The 17,817-nt window shown below is 30.3% G+C and overlaps 3 protein-coding genes and 1 pseudogene across 6 annotated transcripts in view; 2 read left to right on the forward strand and 2 right to left on the reverse strand.

The window, feature by feature from the left end:
* LOC114125811 (uncharacterized) overlaps positions 1–17,817 on the forward strand; it is an 85,674-nt gene that overhangs the window by 26,950 nt on the left and 40,907 nt on the right. The window lies entirely within an intron of this gene.
* LOC126549759 (uncharacterized) lies at positions 1,685–7,774 on the forward strand. Its single transcript, XM_050200086.1, has 3 exons — positions 1,685–3,011; positions 3,097–3,421; positions 6,691–7,774. Exons 2-3 carry the CDS (start codon positions 3,126–3,128, stop codon positions 7,565–7,567), a joined length of 1,173 nt encoding a protein of 390 aa, XP_050056043.1. The 5' UTR covers positions 1,685–3,011; positions 3,097–3,125; the 3' UTR covers positions 7,568–7,774.
* LOC126549760 (uncharacterized) lies at positions 3,800–8,190 on the reverse strand. Its single transcript, XM_050200087.1, has 3 exons — positions 7,780–8,190; positions 5,720–5,867; positions 3,800–4,496 (listed from the first exon to the last, which is right to left on the reverse strand). Exons 2-3 carry the CDS (start codon positions 5,857–5,859, stop codon positions 3,866–3,868), a joined length of 771 nt encoding a protein of 256 aa, XP_050056044.1. The 5' UTR covers positions 5,860–5,867; positions 7,780–8,190; the 3' UTR covers positions 3,800–3,865.
* LOC126549761 (52 kDa repressor of the inhibitor of the protein kinase-like) lies at positions 10,385–12,795 on the reverse strand (annotated as a pseudogene).

Here is a 17,817-nt window from a genome sequence, read left to right on the forward strand (position 1 = left end):
CTTTTTATATTAAACGCGACGGCGGCGGGGCCAGGCGCAAAAAAAAATCTCCCGTGTGCAGCGGCGGTTGCACGCACGCGCACAGGTGCATTCCACCGTCAGCACACCGCCCGGCGGCGTCGTGGGCGATCCAGTGCGGGGTGGCGGTGCTCGCGAGTGCAACGACGTCGCCGCCGCCGGGGAATGGAAAGGAAAATAAAAAACAAACAAACCGGTCCCGACAGCATTCCCAGACGATCTTGCCCGTTACCACCACCGCTTGCGCGCGCACAACGCCGAATCCAACTGCCGTAGCCGTACACATACGTGCGCTTCGTGTATTCCATGCCGTCGGTCCCCAAGGTCCTCGCCGATCTCTCTCCGACTGCCTGCTCGCCCGCGCATCGGCAATGATATTATCGCTATCGCTCGTGTAGTATTCCTGCGGTGGCGGCTGTTACTGTTTTCTACGTCTTGGCGTCTTGCACAAATCAAATCGCCTTCACTATAATGTATGCGAACAGAATAATATATCGCGTACCCGTAGGTCATCAGTCATCACCATTAAATTTATTATTCTCCGAAAACGTACCTGATTACCATTATATAGTATTATTGTTGTATCTATTAAATTTCGTCGCATTAGTTTTCCCAAAAACTGCGTCGTAGTTTTCGATTTCGTCCCTACCGCGCATTTACACCCACCCACGCGTATTGTTGTTAACCGAGTTCGATCGTTTTACACCGCCACACCCTCTGTCACAGCTGTTTTTGAAATACGCTGCTCGTAGTCTTCCGTCTGGCTATTGAACGTATTATTATTCATGTAAAAATATGAAATATTTAAATAATTGTTTAAGCGAATTTTTTTTTTTAAATTCCACCGAATTCGATTTGTCTGAAACAATTTCTCGAAGAATTCAATTAAACGCAAACTGTTTATAAACAGTATATAATTATTACAATGATGATCTACAAATTGAGGACTCTCACTGCTAAATATTGTAAAAATAACAATACTGTGCTGTATATACAGTATTTTTGATGTATATTTTTATTTTAATCGTGTTTAATGTTTACAATTTTAATAACATTATAAAAACATTAAGTATGTTGAAACAATTGATCAAATACATTTAAATTAAATAAACAATTTATAAAGCTGAGTGTAATTATGAAAGTTAAGAAACCACGACTAGTGTTTAGTTATACAATTAATAACAAACAATTATTGATTAGATTAATACTTTAAATATTTTTTTTATGTGACTTGGAAATTGTCATTGAAGAGTAACTTCTGCGTTGCATCATATACTGATTATTTACTATTACATTTTTGTATTCATTAACCATTTGTAGTGAAAAATAGTTTGAAAATTAAATTTATGTTTTTTTTTAGTTTATTGATATCTGTATTCTGTAACTGTGATACTTTATTTTTTTTAAATAAATCTTAATATTAGTACAAAATACATTTTCCATTTGGTATTGGTACGATCTAATAACTTGTTTGTAATTAAAATCGAAATTATTATAAAAATTCCTAGTTAAAATACATACAGCCTTACAGATGTCGTGTCTATATACTTAGCAATATATAATAACTTTTAATGTACATTTTTTAATTCGTTCACAAATAATGTATAACAGGTAACAGTTATTCGTTGTTTAATCTGAAGTTAAAATTCATTTATTATAATATTTATTGTCGCTTGATTGACGGGACGTTAGTATTAATATTGTAAATATTATGTAATATTCCTATGATAATATTAATATGGTTCAATCATTAGACATTGCATATTGTGACAAGTATAATGGAACAGTATAACTGGTTACATGCTGATTCTAAAAATGATACCGATTACCGGAACGATTCATAATATTTATTATTTTAAATTTGTCGAAATTAAGGACGAAGAAGGAAGGACGGAGCCGTTCTCGAATAAAATAAGAAATCGCAAAATATGCATGCATAATACATACGAAATATTAAGTTATATGTATAGGTGTATAAAATATTTTACTGCCGACCTTGTAGCAGAAACAATATTATTGTTTATTGTTGTTTGCCCCAAAAATGAAAAACGATATTACTTATTATTATAATTTATAAAACATATTGGCTACGCCTATCGCTCGCCTATGACGCGTATAGTTATAACTCGTTATCCCAGTTTTAGATTTCTGAACTTTTTAAATTTTAAGTTTAAAACACCTTATATTTTATTGTGTATTTGTGACCGTCGATTTGTCTATCCGTTAGATACCAGTAAATAATTTTGATTGTTTTTATAGATTTTATAACGGTTCTAATTCATACAATTCCGTATTAAAATATAACAAAAATTAAAATTGATGTATTCAACGTAGTTATATTCGCATTAGCAAATATAAAAATATAAAGGTTATCGAATTATTTTAAAATTGTACACGGGATAGGTATAGTTTATTGTTTATTCGTTGTATTTAAAATAAATTTATAAATCAGGGATTTACACACACAGAGTGAGCTTTCCTAACTTTTTTTTTTAGTTATTTTTTATTAATCCTGAAAGATTTTCGCTCGTCAACAACTGCGACGCAAATACAACCGTCACCCATACCACGTGTTCGCCTCCTAAGTATTTTATATTATTATTGTAATCGTCATCATTACTGCCGGACGTCTGTACAAGGGCGGCCGTCCGTCCGTCCGGCGGAGCGTAATATTATAAGTGCCTAGCCACACTATGCGTTTTGGCGGGTCCGGGTAAATCGGATGCGTTTTGACCGGACGGTATTCACTATGCCACACTATGCGGTTTTGTTCCTGCCAAAATAGCCTTCTCCCGCCATTTTTTTCATATTTTTATGGACCACAACGGTTCAAACGCTTGTATAGGACAGACGTATGATTCATTTGATACTTAACATCTCATTTAAGATTTAACTATAAGTATTGAATACTTAGAGAAATATTGATATTATTCAGACACTGGTTAATTTTAAATCAAAACAATTATTATAACTATTTTGATATTATTTTACAAGTAAGTAATTTATATTATATTATATTATATTTTAATTTCTTAAGCTTTAAACTTTTAAAATACATTAATTTATATTTAATCATAGGTAATATAGCTTAAAAGTTATATTTGAGAATGAATCGGAAAAGGGTTAAAGTTGTTGCTGTAGCTGAGGCATTCGGTTTGTTAGACGAACCTGTAGAACGGAGGTACTGGGTGCATCCAATGAATAATGATCGAGAACAAAGTGAACAATTTAAAAACTTTTTTGAGAATATAAGACGTTACCCGGAAAAATTTTTTGAATACTATCGAATGTCAGTCTCGAGTTTTGATGAGCTATTAGAAAATGTACGGCCTCACATAACGAAAACTACCACAACATTTCGTAAACCTATATGTGCCGAAGAACGCCTCACAATTACTTTGAGGTAAGTTAAATTTTAAACATCAATAATAAATTTAGTTGCATAAATTATGAAAGAAAAGACTAATAATTGTTGCAAATATAATTTTTATTTATATATGGTTATAAAAAATTACTTATATTGTATAAACAAATAAAAATAATAATAATAAACAATAAAAATTTAATTATATTAAAGGAGTATCCTTTTAAATATCTGACTTAGATATAAAATAACAATAAATAAATAAATAAATTTACAAATATAATTTTAAAGAGTGTCCTTTTTAATATCTAACTTAGATATAAAACAAAACAAAAAATAATAATAAATAAATAAAATACAAATTTAATTATTTTAAAGAAGCATCTTTTTAAATATCTGACTTAGATATATGATAGGAAATAATAAAATATTTTTTTTTAAAAATGCGAATGTTAAAAATATACAAATATTATATTATTTATATTATAAGTGTTCTTTATTTTGAATGCGTTCGGATTGCTCAGAAGTCATTGGATAGGAAGAAGATGTATACGGATTATTAATTACGGAATGTGGTGGATGTGGATTGAAATTAGTTTCGTACTGTGATAGAGAAATTGGAGGGACAAGAGGTTGATTATCGGGGTAACCAAGATTAAATGGTGAATATGAAAATGATTGATTTTGAAATGAGGGTGGAGTACTTTGATGTAAATTTGATGGAGTTTGATTGTATTGGAAAACTGTAGGTTGAGTTTCTTTGTTTTGTGTCGAAATATTTTTAAAAAACTGTAATGTTAGCAATCGAAAATCCATTTTTTGGTCACAATTTAATTTTTTATAATCAGGTAATAAAGAGAATAAAAAAGCTTTATCTGGATCAGAACTAACATTTTCTTCTTCAGAAGCGGAAGCGGATAACGAATTTAAAAGTGCTCTTTGAAATGGCGTCATTTGGTTTCTTGTTTTTGACTTTGTTGAGTTTTTAGAATAATTCTGTTTTGGGTAATTTAAAGTCGACATAATCACCTCATCCCCTTCAAGTTCATCTGATTCAACATTGAGGTCCCCTTCTTCGTTTTCTTCTGGATCTTCCGTAAAATTACCCGTCGTTCTATATAAAGAAAAATTTTTTTTTTGTTACAAAAAAATTTAAAAAAAAGGGCGGGTAGGTGGATGTCGCTCTACTGTACAATAGATTACAAGTTAGTCACTGTAATGGATTGTGTTAAATTTGAATTTAATGATATAATATCATTTCATCAGAAAGACGATTCTGAGCGAAGACGGTCAATCAGTCCATACCTTACTAAGTGTATTTTTGGTGATTTTATATTGTGAATAAAGTAATTAGTTTTAGTATTTACTATAGTTAGTTAAATTCGTTTATCCCCAAAACATTATATTTTAAAATACCATTGAGTGTATATAAAATATAACAATATACTCTAAAAGTTTCATATATCAAAAAATAATATTTTTAAATTATAACAAAATAACTAAAATCGTTATTCTTGGTTTAGATATGTAATTTTGTCCAAATTCAAAATTAAAATGTCTATAAAAAAGAGATGTGTTTATATATTTTTTTTAGATTTTTTGATTACAGTATAAATTATTTATGAAAATCTTTAAAATGTTCAACCTTTAGTTATAAAAATATTTTAAAGTTTTTTTATTATAATGATTTATAATTTTCGAGATTTTGATAAATGTTGTCAAGATTTCAAAAAAATCGTGCTTATGTATTTTCAATATTTTTCAACTGCTATTCTATCAATATATACCAGGAACCTTGTATTAAAATTTCAGAGTTTTTGGCCCACAAAACAAAATTTAATTGACAATTATAAAAAAAAAAACTAAGAAAATTGGAAACTGAAAATGTTAGTTTAAACAGTTTAAAATAAGTTAAAATATTTTGAAAACGGTATGATGTGTAGAAACTGAAAAATCGAAACAAAATAGGTTTTGTCGAAAATCAATGTTGTGTAAAAATTCCCGTTTTTTCCTTAGTTTTCCATTTGTTTTTTACGGTACTTTTGAAAAAAAACTGGAAAAATTTTACTTTTAACCCCCCAAAGTACCAACTACATTCACTTTCCTATCAGATAAGGTACTATTAAAGAAAATCCAAGCACTAATGGAATGATGAATATATTTTCTTTTATTTTAATATTAAAATTGAAGAATTTTTGTTTTCGAAAATATTTAAACCAAAAATGATTAAGTATTGTTATTGTATCTAATGTTATATAATAATTATAACTTTTAATAATTGTTATTCTTTAAAAAAAGTATTTAACTACCTATCAAATTTAAACAATATATTGTTACCTTCTTTTTTCAATTGTATGCTGCAAAAATGAGAGGGATTCTGCGTACACATATTTTCTTTTTTTCGCGCTATCGCCACTTTTCGTCTGGTTTAAGAACTTTGAGTAGTGATCACGAATATGCCGCCATTTAGTTTTCATTTCTTTAACTATAATTTATTCAAACAAAAATAAATACTTAATGAAACCTTTATTTATTATTAATTTAAATTTAATAAATACCTAACAAAAGAATTTTAAGTTGTGTTGAATACCTATAAAGGTATAGGTATGTCAATTGTTTTATTATTTATCTAACATATTTTAAATTGTTGATATGTTATTAGTTTTTTTATTTTGATCGAAGCAATGATTTTATTGATTTTACAAAAACTTTTATTTTATTTTTTTTTTAGTTTATCTGTATACATGAAAAGTAATATACAATATATTTCTAAATAATTTGCAATTGTTCAAGAATTTGGCAAAATTCAAATTTTAGACACTTATAAAAAATTATTGTAAAATTATGCTCAACTTATCTTTTTAATTAGGTACAACAATAACAATTTATGACCTTGTAATATACCTACGCCTATGTGGCTATGTAATAAATTTTAACAACAATAATTTTAGAACAACTTATCAAAATCGATAGTCTCTTATGCGTATTAAATAGCTTAGGTAAATAATTTCAAAATATTTTAAAAATATTATTATGTATAACATAAAATGCTTAATAATATTAGACATTTGATGAAAATATTGCATAATGTACCTACTCGAAGCATTTTTTGACTACTTATCGTATATACAGACTCAAATAAAATAATATGTAATATAAATAGATCATTGAAAATTGAATACATTATTCGCTCCGCTCAGAATCTATCATTTATATCAGTATTTACCTAGGTTAGGTTAATTATTACCTACCTACCTATACTATAAAACCTAAACGATGTGTAATTTTTTTTTTTTTTTTCATTAAAGATATTTATCAACTGGCACCTATTTTGCTGCTTTGAAATTTGATTTCCGAGTTGGAAGGAGTACGATCGGAATAATAGTTAAAGAAACGTGTCAAGCATTGTGGACAGTTTTACAGCCAACAGAGATGCCTGTGCCGACCACGAATGACTGGTTGGAGATTTCAAATGTATTTAATGTTAAAACAAACTTTCCAAATTGCTTAGGCGCTATTGACGGCAAACATATCCGATGTAAAAATCCTAGTAATTCTGGATCATTGTTTTTCAATTACAAAAAGTTTTTTTCTGTGGTACTCATGGCTGTAGCCGATGCAAATTTACAATTTATCACAATCGATGTCGGGTCTTATGGTCGAGAAGGGGACTCCAATATATTTAAGGAATGTCCATTCGGCAAAATGTTATATGCTAAAAAACTTAATCTTCCTGAACCAAATCCTTTACCAAACACAAATAACAATCCACAGCCATTTGTTTTTATTGGGGACGAAGCTTTCGCTCTACATACAAATTTATTAAGACCATATCCAGGACGTAACCTAACTGATACTCGACGTGTATTTAATTATCGATTGAGTAGAGCAAGGCGGACAGTTGAGTGTGCTTTCGGAGTTCTTGCAAATAAATGGCGTGTGTTGCATACTCCCATACAAGTGGAACCTGAATTTACTGACATTATCATCAAAGCGTGTTGTATATTACATAATTTTGTTCGTAAGAGAGACGGAATTAATTTTGAAGATTCTGAAACCCATAGCCTGGATGACATAGAAGCTCGTGGAACAGGAACTCGTTCAGAAGGCATTGAAGTGAGGGATTACTTTGCTGACTATTTTATGGGCCCTGGTGCCCTAGATTTTCAGTATAAAGTATTATAAGCTGTTTATTTAAAAAGATCCTTATTATTTTATTATTTGTAAATTAGTAATAATAAATTAAAACTGTAATATATTTAGTATTTTTTTTTATTTGATCGAAAAAATTATAAACTCAATAGAAATTAAAAATAATTACTAATAATATTGTAATACTATATTGCAAATAACCTATGGTAAAAATTTAAAAATATATAACATAATATTCTACTTACCTGTATTTTTTTTTCAGGTTCTGTTTTTTCTGTCCAATCTGGATACATGCTTTCCCCAATACTGAGCCAACTTTTTTCTTTAATGAATTTATCCATGTATTCTTTAGTACCCATTTCCCAAATAGATGGGTTACTTTGAATACACGAAATAAATTTATCGGTATCAAAAACCATTTTTTTTTTTAAATATTTATGTAAATATTTTAAAAATATATAAAATTAAAATAATCAAAAAAACGCAGCGGCCAAAACGCACAGTGTGGCATACACAATATAAAACAATATGTTTTGATGACACGTCCTGCCGATTTGTTTCCCGCCCGACCGCAACATGTTGCGGTCGGTCAGCGGCAGGAATCCACCGGTCCCGACAAAACGCTCTAATGTGACATCTACAATTAGAACTTATGCGATTCGTTGTTCCGGTCGACCGGATGCGTTTTGACCGGACCCGCCAAAACGCATAGTGTGGCACGGCCCTAAACGCTGTGGACGTACGTGGAAGGAAGAGCGGTGGTAACATTTGAAGGACACCAATCCGGGTACAATAGTAATAATAACGTGTGCGTATAATAATAATATCGCGTGCAAGTGAGAGGCGCTGCTTTGCTGCAGCAGCAGGTTCATTGACGGACGTTGTCAAGGTCCGACAGGCCGCCGTCGGGGAAGTTTCGAGTCAGGACGGCGGGGCCCCCGACGAGGGATATGATTATTATTATTATTATTAAGTAGTAATAGTAGTTTACACCACGTAATCGTCCGTCTCCGTCTTTTGCGTAAGATTTCACCGTGACGTAACACATGTGTTGTTGATGTTATGCATTTTTTCCCATATTTATACTATACACTCTTCGCTTTATTATTCGTAATAAATCGTAATAATCGTTCTCTTGTCGAGCGCATCAAACCGCAGTGTGAAATAACTATTACAATAATATAATTATTATTATTTAGTACAAAACAGACGTCGATGATTAGAACAATTGGAGTTTACAATATTTGTAACAACAACGAACGACAAAGACGACAATATTATTAACGATTCCCAAACCTTCCTCCCTCCCCTAACTACCATTGCTGTAAGATTGCACATCCGTGCATGATTATAATAATAATAATAACAACAACAATAATATAACAACAACAACAACAATAACAACAACAACAAACGCGTGTAATCAGCGCGGTCGGTCGCGTGACGTCACGTCGCCTTGCCGTACACAATATAGAACAATAGGCGCGCGCGCGCGCGCTAAAGTTATTCAACAAATTTTCAACCTCCGAGACGGCGGCGGCGGCGTCGGCGGCGACGTCGATACCCTTGGCACGTCTGCTTTTGCCGGCGACGCCGTCTAACACCTGACAATAACGAATTGTAATCATCAACAGTATAATATGTTTATAAAAATGTATACGCAATACACGTCGTACGCGATGCATTTATATTATTATTATATTATGCGAGTTACTATAACACACACACACACACCGGTTCCGAAGGTCTACGTCTGCCATTATTATTATTATCCATCCCGCCGAGCAGTATTAGACGAATAATAAAATAATATAATATCATGCGATCGACGTGTGTTAATCAAAACGACACTGGTTTTCCTTTCTGTTGCATTATTTTATTGTGCCGGGTTTTTTTTTTCTTTAAAAATATTTCATCTCACTCGGATTCTGTGTCTCTCGTCATATTATTTTGTTCGACGACGAATAATAACACATTACATGTCATGAAACCGACCGCCGCCGCCGCCGCCGCCGCCGCAATGACGTAACGCCATTAACGCGCACGCACGGCAGTATTGTGGCTGCGGCGCGGCGACGACGTCGGTTATATATAAGTTCTCTTTTCCCCTCCTCGCCCCTTGGCGACCGACCCCTTTCGACGGTCAACCGGGCGGACGCACACAAAGGAAAGTGTGCGCGCCCAAATCGTGACCTTGACGTCCGTGCATGTGAACGACGGCGGCGGCGGCGGCGGCGAACTGCGAAGGCAACCACGATGTCCCGTCTCGGCCGAATAATATGACGTCTGATATATCGACTACTGCCGGTGCCTTACAACAACCTACTTGCGATGGGAATACAAATTTAGACCGTGTGAAGTCGCTGTTAATATACTGCTGGTTAAGCGTCGGTCGGTCGACAAATAATTTCCTTTCGTGTGTAACGTCGACATTTTCAATTTTATCGAACCAGTTCACCAGTGTGATGCTGTGGTGATATCTTTTATTGTGAAACACGTGTCCACTACACCGGATACACGTGCCCGCGTTGCCCCGACGACGATTATTGATAACTGTTATATCATTTTATAGTTTTCGAATGGGACGATTGAATACGATTTGTTCATAAGTCATAATCTCCTAACTTATCTCCCGGCCTACTCGTCGTTCGTTGAATATGCATTTTTCACACGAAACGACTGCATTGGTTTCGTAATTGCGACTGTGTCGTGTGAATTATAAAGTAACGTGAATGCACACACAAGTCAAGATATCGTTAGGTGTTAAAAAATGTTTCATATTAAATAATTGAAGTAAATCGTAAATCTCCAGCGTCAAACTTTAATTTTTCCCCAATTTTTTTAATAATTGTAAATTAAACCAGAATATTAAAACCACATGGTTATTTTATTCTCACTATTAAATCCATACACAAAATCTCGCATAACTTTAGGAATTTCGATAATTAGACAAAAATTCAACGCAAGATGAAAGCCCAGTGGCGTAGACAGGAATTTTCATTGGGGGGGGATATGACGTATACCCCAAAAAACTAGCAAATTTTTGTATAAAAAAAACTTATTTTATTTTTTCTACAAAATGTGTACACTATAAAGTTTACAATATAATGTCTATTTTTCTTGATTGTTGTGACATAATATCTATAATTTCTTCGGGCGTAATAGAACTTCTCGGTGAATTGATAGCAAAGTTAATCCATTTAGTCGAGTCTGAAAAGTAATTACATAAATAGATTTATACTAACCTTAAATATGAAAAATAACTATTTATTTTTACTTCAGCCATCGTATTCCTTAAGTATGTTTTCAGCCTTTTAAGGCATGAAAACGTTCTTTCGGGTGTCGATGTGGACACCGGTAAGGTACATAGTATTTTAAGTAGCTGGTGCACATTTGGAAATACTGAGGCATCACATAATCTCAGGGCATCTATAGCTATCGTAGGATTTTTATTTGTTATATTAAGTTTTGAATGCCAGATTTTTAACTCAGCAATTACTGTCTGGACATCACAGTCAAGATAAAAATTTATAAGTTCTTCAAATTCTTGAAAATCAATGTTGCCAGAAAATATACATTGAAAACCTAGACAGAAATTCCATACATAATGATTTTTGTAAATAGTATTTAATAACATATAACAATTTTAATGTAACTTAGCCAACTTAGGTACCTTTTAAAATATTTTTGTGGACAAGAAACCTTTCTTTTAAATTATTAATAAAAGAATCAATGTACGGTATTGCTATGGTAATTCTATAGTAAGTTTCAGGATGAATCGTCTTATCCTCAGAAAATATATTTGCCCGATTTGTCTGTTTCTTGCTTATGCGTTTGATAGAAATATTAATATCCAATAAGTCTGCCATTTTCTAATTGTATTTAATAAGCTTTATATTTTAGAATAGCTCGAAAATTACCTTCATTCAAATTAGAATTATTACCATCAGACTCATCTAAATTAAACATAAAATATTAATGCAAAATTTAATGTATTATACTATACATAAGCTATAAATACAAACTATTAAAGTTTATTGGGCCAAAATCTCTGTGTCCACGGAGTGCGATCTCTTGTCTACCACAAAGGATAATACATTCTATAATTGGAATTAATTTCAACCTGTTTAGCTTCTTCTGTTTGATCCTAAAATATAAACTTATTGAGTACAAGTAAGACAATTAAAGACAATTTGACATATTATACCTTTCATCGTCCAATTTATCAATAACTGATGGTGCATTGTTTAAAAAAATATTTAAAAAATGTTCAGATTTTAAAAAAGAAGTTTTGTGATATTCCAAACTATTATGATTCGATAAAACCTAAAATTTATTTTTAAATTAGTAATCATTTTTCTAAATTATAATTTCTATGTTTAATACTTCTGTAGCTTTCTTCCAGTTTTGAAATGGTGTTAAAACAGACTGCATAAGCGTTGTGATCCAATACCACCAGCAAAAGCAAAAACCACACAGTACTTACAAAAAGCCCCCTCAAGTTTTTCTGAATAAGATAGCCATGGATACGCTTTCAACCATTTGTACTGGAATTTAAGACCTCTTTTTTTCCATTGATCTAAGAGTGGAAATTTATAATTTTCTGGTGGTACCCATAAGTCAGTTAATACCTAACAAAAATTTACTTTTAATCTTTTGCTTTGTTCATCATTATAAAAATGTTCTAATAATATAGGTACTTACTGTATTTTTTTCACTGTCCGACAAACTACGATTAATAAATAAACCTACATCATTAGCATTAAGCATTTGCTGTAAGCTATAATTGCCTTAAATTGTAAAAAAGCATATCAATTAAATAAGCAGTTAGGTAAGTGAAAATAATTATAATTGATAAAATAATTTGACTGTATACTAATACTACAATATTACAATGTACTAACGACTAACCTGATCCTGATGGGTACTAGATGTTGAGCACAATTCAAATATTTCTTTATTGTCTTTTCTAATTTTAGTCGGAGGTGATGTTTTTTCATCTGTACTGCTTTTAGCATTAGCTTTTACAGTAAAATAATTTTTGATATTACTCATATTACTTAACAAATTATTTCCAACGACAATATATTAAATAAAAAATAATAAAATATAATTCATAGGGATTTACGTGAAAATATAATATTATGTTATTGTATAATATTATAATATAGAGGTAATTATACGATAACATAAAGATTAAAGATACTAGATAGTATATAAGATAGATAGTATAACGTGGTATAACAGTGATAATAACTAATAAACTTTATGGCTTATCAGCTTATACCACCAGTACCTACAACTACCTAGTATATGATTCTCTGATAGGCCGTTATCTATCGATTAAATTAAAAAAAAAATAAACGATTTATAAAAATTGATTACATAGAATTATCGTTTTTTCTATTTTCGGTATAATGTATAAAGTTTACACTTACACATATATATAAAAAGGTCATGGGGGGGGGATCCATCCCCCATATCCCCCCCCGTGTCTACGCCCATGTGAAAGCCTATACCTTTACATTTATATTGTATTAAGAATATGTCCAAAAATGAAAAATCCAGTTATGTATTATTATTCGGTATTCCACCATTGATCGGGAAAAACAAACGAAAAAACGTACGTTTCGTATTCGTTTCAATACGAATATTATACGTTTCCACTTAATATTAAAATAAATCAATAATTGATAGCTAAATGTAAAATGATATTAATAATTATTATAATGATTAATTATATCTTCATATAAATGTTGATACGAAATATTAACATTTTACTGATATGATATTTGCAAAGAAGGGGTGGTAATGTGGTATTCTTAAAATAACTTACAAATACAAATATAAAATATTGTTCTTTGATATGGTTTTGTTTATGTCAAAAATCACTCACAAAATATACAATTAGCCTTTACTTTTGGCTATGGACTACACATTGTCGGAAAAACTCTTCATCTATTATTAAAATATTGAATAATCACACATAATAATATGAATTTTATCATGCTGACATGCAGGTGTAAAATGTAAAGAATGTTATAAAATAGGTTTTTTAATTGAAATACATGTATAAATAAATTAACTTTATAAAAGTATAAGCCGTCCATATTTACATAATACTGTAACAGATAAAAATTTTAAATTTAAATAAGTCTAGTAAGATAACTAAATTTATACTGAATCGTTATTAATTAATAATTAGTATTTAAATTTAAATATGTTTGATTGTGTATTTATTTTCCTGCGTTAATTATTTGCTCTCCGCATGTTTTTATTTAGTAATAGAATTTATAAATAGAATTAATTTAATTTTTGTAAGTATAATTGATACAATTTCATATCATTGCGAGTATTTCAATTAAACATTTATGTATCTTATTACACAGTAAATGAAAATACCCATTATTAATTATCATACGTCTATACTGAACTTTGATACTAATATATGCTTTACATCACGGTATATTATAATATAATACTATAATATTCCGTGCTTTACATAAAAAATATACAATAATAAACAGAAATACTTAATGTTATTTTGAAATTGATTTAAATACAACTATTTTTATGAATTCCTTTGAGTGCGTCTTATTATTAGATAGGTACTAGTTTATAATTCAAAAATAAATACTTTAAGTATAATATTATGAACTTATTTAATGCTTTTGTTTTAAATATCCATTATAAATTATTATTTTCAATGTTATTAATAATGAGATTGTTATTTGATTAGATAATATGATATAATAATATTATACATATTTCAAAAGTATTTATAGTATTTACTGTTGAATAGTTTGTAAATAAATTATCCTTCAAAGTATAATACTATAACAAGGGCAAATAAAATGAGTTTCTATACACATATTTGGCTATTTATCATGTACGATTTATTTAAAATTTTAAAAATGATTCAATTCGGCGATGGTAATGTGATATAATTATTGAAAGATATAGATATGTATAGCATGTTTTGATATCCAAGTGTGACAAATAGTATATTTTGATTGTGTTAATCATATATAATAAGTTTAATTATAAAGTAAAAATAAAAGAAACTTTAACCAATTTTCATAAACACTAAAATATACTTAATATTTATTTAGACTGATTTTTTGAAAACCCAACAATATTCAAGGCACATAGATACTTTGAAAATATTTCTATAATTCATACAACCAGGATGAGGAAAGAAATAAGTGATGAAATTATAGAAATATATAATATATTGGAAAATTCAGTAGTTGAATACTTGAGAGTTTGAGCGAAATAATTTGGTTTATTATTTAAAATATTCTAAATATGTTCGCTAAATAACTAATTGAAATAACCATTAAAAATTCTAAATTGCTATTAGTTTCATTTTACTGACTCATTACTAGTTTATTTATTTAGTTTTTTTTTAATTGAATGCCAACACGGTATAATAACGACTAATGACCATACGAGTTAACACTTAACAGGTTACACATGATTCATTAAAGTATTAAAGATAGCGTTGATCATTGATCATTCTCTTACTGGCAGATCGCAAAAAGTGGCTTATTCAATCAATACGTAATTAATATAAATATGTAATGATATAGCATTGAATCGTTGGTAACCAAATAACATACAATAATATGATTATTAACTAATATAAACTAGTCCAGTTTTAAAATTTTGTGTATCATAAATGTTTCTATTGCATTCAAGTTACTGTATTTTGTGTATGTTTAGAATAATAGCCAGATAATGAAGTAATATAAATTATTACAATAATTTATCATGTATTACGTGCCATTTATTTTCCCCCCTTTAGTTATCTTGGTCTAATAACACCGTTTGTTGCTATAAAAATATTCAAACAGGTGTGTATAGTAGCCAGCAGGTTAGAAACATTAAATACTGAACACGAGTACACAAATTATTAATAATACTAATAATATTAATAACATTTCAGAAAAAAAAAAGAAAACAATTTAAGACTGCCACCTGTTTTTTGGTCTCGTTTTCTATATTTTGTCAGCGGCGACCTCGATCCACCACTGGTCGCCACCGTTCTTATGTGCATTAGCTGTTAATTAATAATACCAACGAAAAGGCCTCGTAAAATGTGTAGTAACACGCGCTCCCAGTGATGACAGTCACACGCCATATTGATAGAAAATAAACGTACCGGTATCTCGATATTTTATCGTTTCGTTATGGGCGAATACAAAAAAAAAATAATAAATAAACTGAACGATATCATCGTTTTCGTTATCTGCCATAGTGCCATGGACACTGTATGTCCATGGTCCATCGTCCGGAAACGGATATCCCGAGGGCGATCGTATTATATTATTACGATAATTAATAATAATAAAATACATACGTATTTTTTTTTATCCGCTTCCGGCACGGCTGCTGAGCGCGGCATGCAGTCGTATCGATCAGCTGTTTATTATTATTATTCGATTTTAGGTTGCGCGCACGCGCTTGTAAATAATACGTTTCAGTAGATAGTATAAATATATATATATTATATATATATATATATATATATATATTACTTCATATTATGTGTGTGTGTGTGTGTGTGTGTGATAGAGATAATAATTTACGTTATGCAATTACTAGTCTTCCCGTCGCGGTTGTAAAGGGGGGGTGGCGGGGTCTTGGACGATAACGTGACCGGCTGCTGCTATTACGTCATATTTTGGCGGCAGTCTCTCGTTTGTATTATAATATAGGCAATAGGCCTCGGCGCCCGGCGGTAAATTTTGTATGGGGTATGTTGATGTATACATACAAATAACAAATATATATGCATATGCTTTATGTACTTTATAATAATCATTATTATTAATAGAAATCGCTGCTGCCGCCGTCGAAACCAAAGATTTGTACGTTTACTAACTCGTAGTGATGACCTAACCCGTGAGTCGGCTGTGATTAACCTGGGTGGCTGGGTGGTGGTATTCCTAACCTAACCCTAAACGAACTCTTCGAGAGATCGATAGCACGAACGGGGCAATGCAAACACAACAAAACCGCTCATCCAATGTTTGTTGTGCTTATAGTGTCGTCGCTTATACTTGCATATAATTTCTCGTATGTAAAATAACTTGTAGATACACAATGACGTTCTTAGGAAATTTTTTGATAGCTTTTTATGGTAGGTTAGGATTTTTTTTTTAAAAGTGATAAACATGATATATTTTAAATTGTATTATTATAATTCATAATAGGTAATATTGATATCATTTTTATAACATATAATATAGTGTTTGTATATTATATAATATACAGTGGAATCTCGGTAGGTCACTAAAAGTATACAGAAAAAAAATTACGAATTATCTTTATGTTAACGTATCAAATTTAATATTTTTTTAAAATTAATTTGCAATTTTGTGCAATGCCACAAACTTATAAATCCAATTATATGCATCAATCAGTCTATCTTAAATGGTTAAATTTAAAATTAATTTAATGAACATATTTATTTATATGTATATTATGATTTATACGAGATACTTAGTATAATAGTATCGATGCAATACTAGTATATGATTAGATCTAATTTTACAAGGTTGACATATTTTAGAATTTTAGATTTTTTAGGATAGTCAGTATACTTTAACCACTTAAATAGGTTTAATTGTCGCGTGCAAAAACTATATATTTTAGATAAGTATAGTATACGATTTAGTAATTGATGTACATAATTGCTTAATAAACGAAGCCGAAACACAAGAATTATATACTTATATGCCTATCATGTGTCAATTGTCAACCTTTCGCTCATTATAATTTTTGTTAAATTTTCTGCTAACTTTTTCTCCACAATACCGATTATTTTTTAACAGTTTAACACTATCAATTATAAGTATCAACAAATCATTATTCTATCTATTTTTTACCTGTGAAATTTCACTTTAACAAGTTAGTTTTATAAATTATAAGTATATACTTATCACCGTTTAACATTTATGTACTGGCCTACGTAATGTAATGTGTTATAACTTGTTTTATAAAAGCTGTTAAAACGATTAAATTTATTCGAATCAATTATTATACCTATCAACCATTGACCATTGACCAGCGTTGATACAATTTTATTATTAGTTCTTATCCGAAAAAAATAGCTAACTTTTTTAGTTAGCTCTATATTAACTATATTGGCGATGGACTATAGTATTTATACACATTGCAAGATAGATGCTCTCACGCTTTCTATAGGGATTGACAATTATGAAGAAAGTAATCTTTATCATTTTTATATTAATTATATAATTTATGATGTATACTTT

This window comes from Aphis gossypii, chromosome 2 (genome assembly GCF_020184175.1).
Source record: "Aphis gossypii isolate Hap1 chromosome 2, ASM2018417v2, whole genome shotgun sequence".
Classification (NCBI taxonomy): Eukaryota; Metazoa; Arthropoda; class Insecta; order Hemiptera; family Aphididae; genus Aphis; species Aphis gossypii.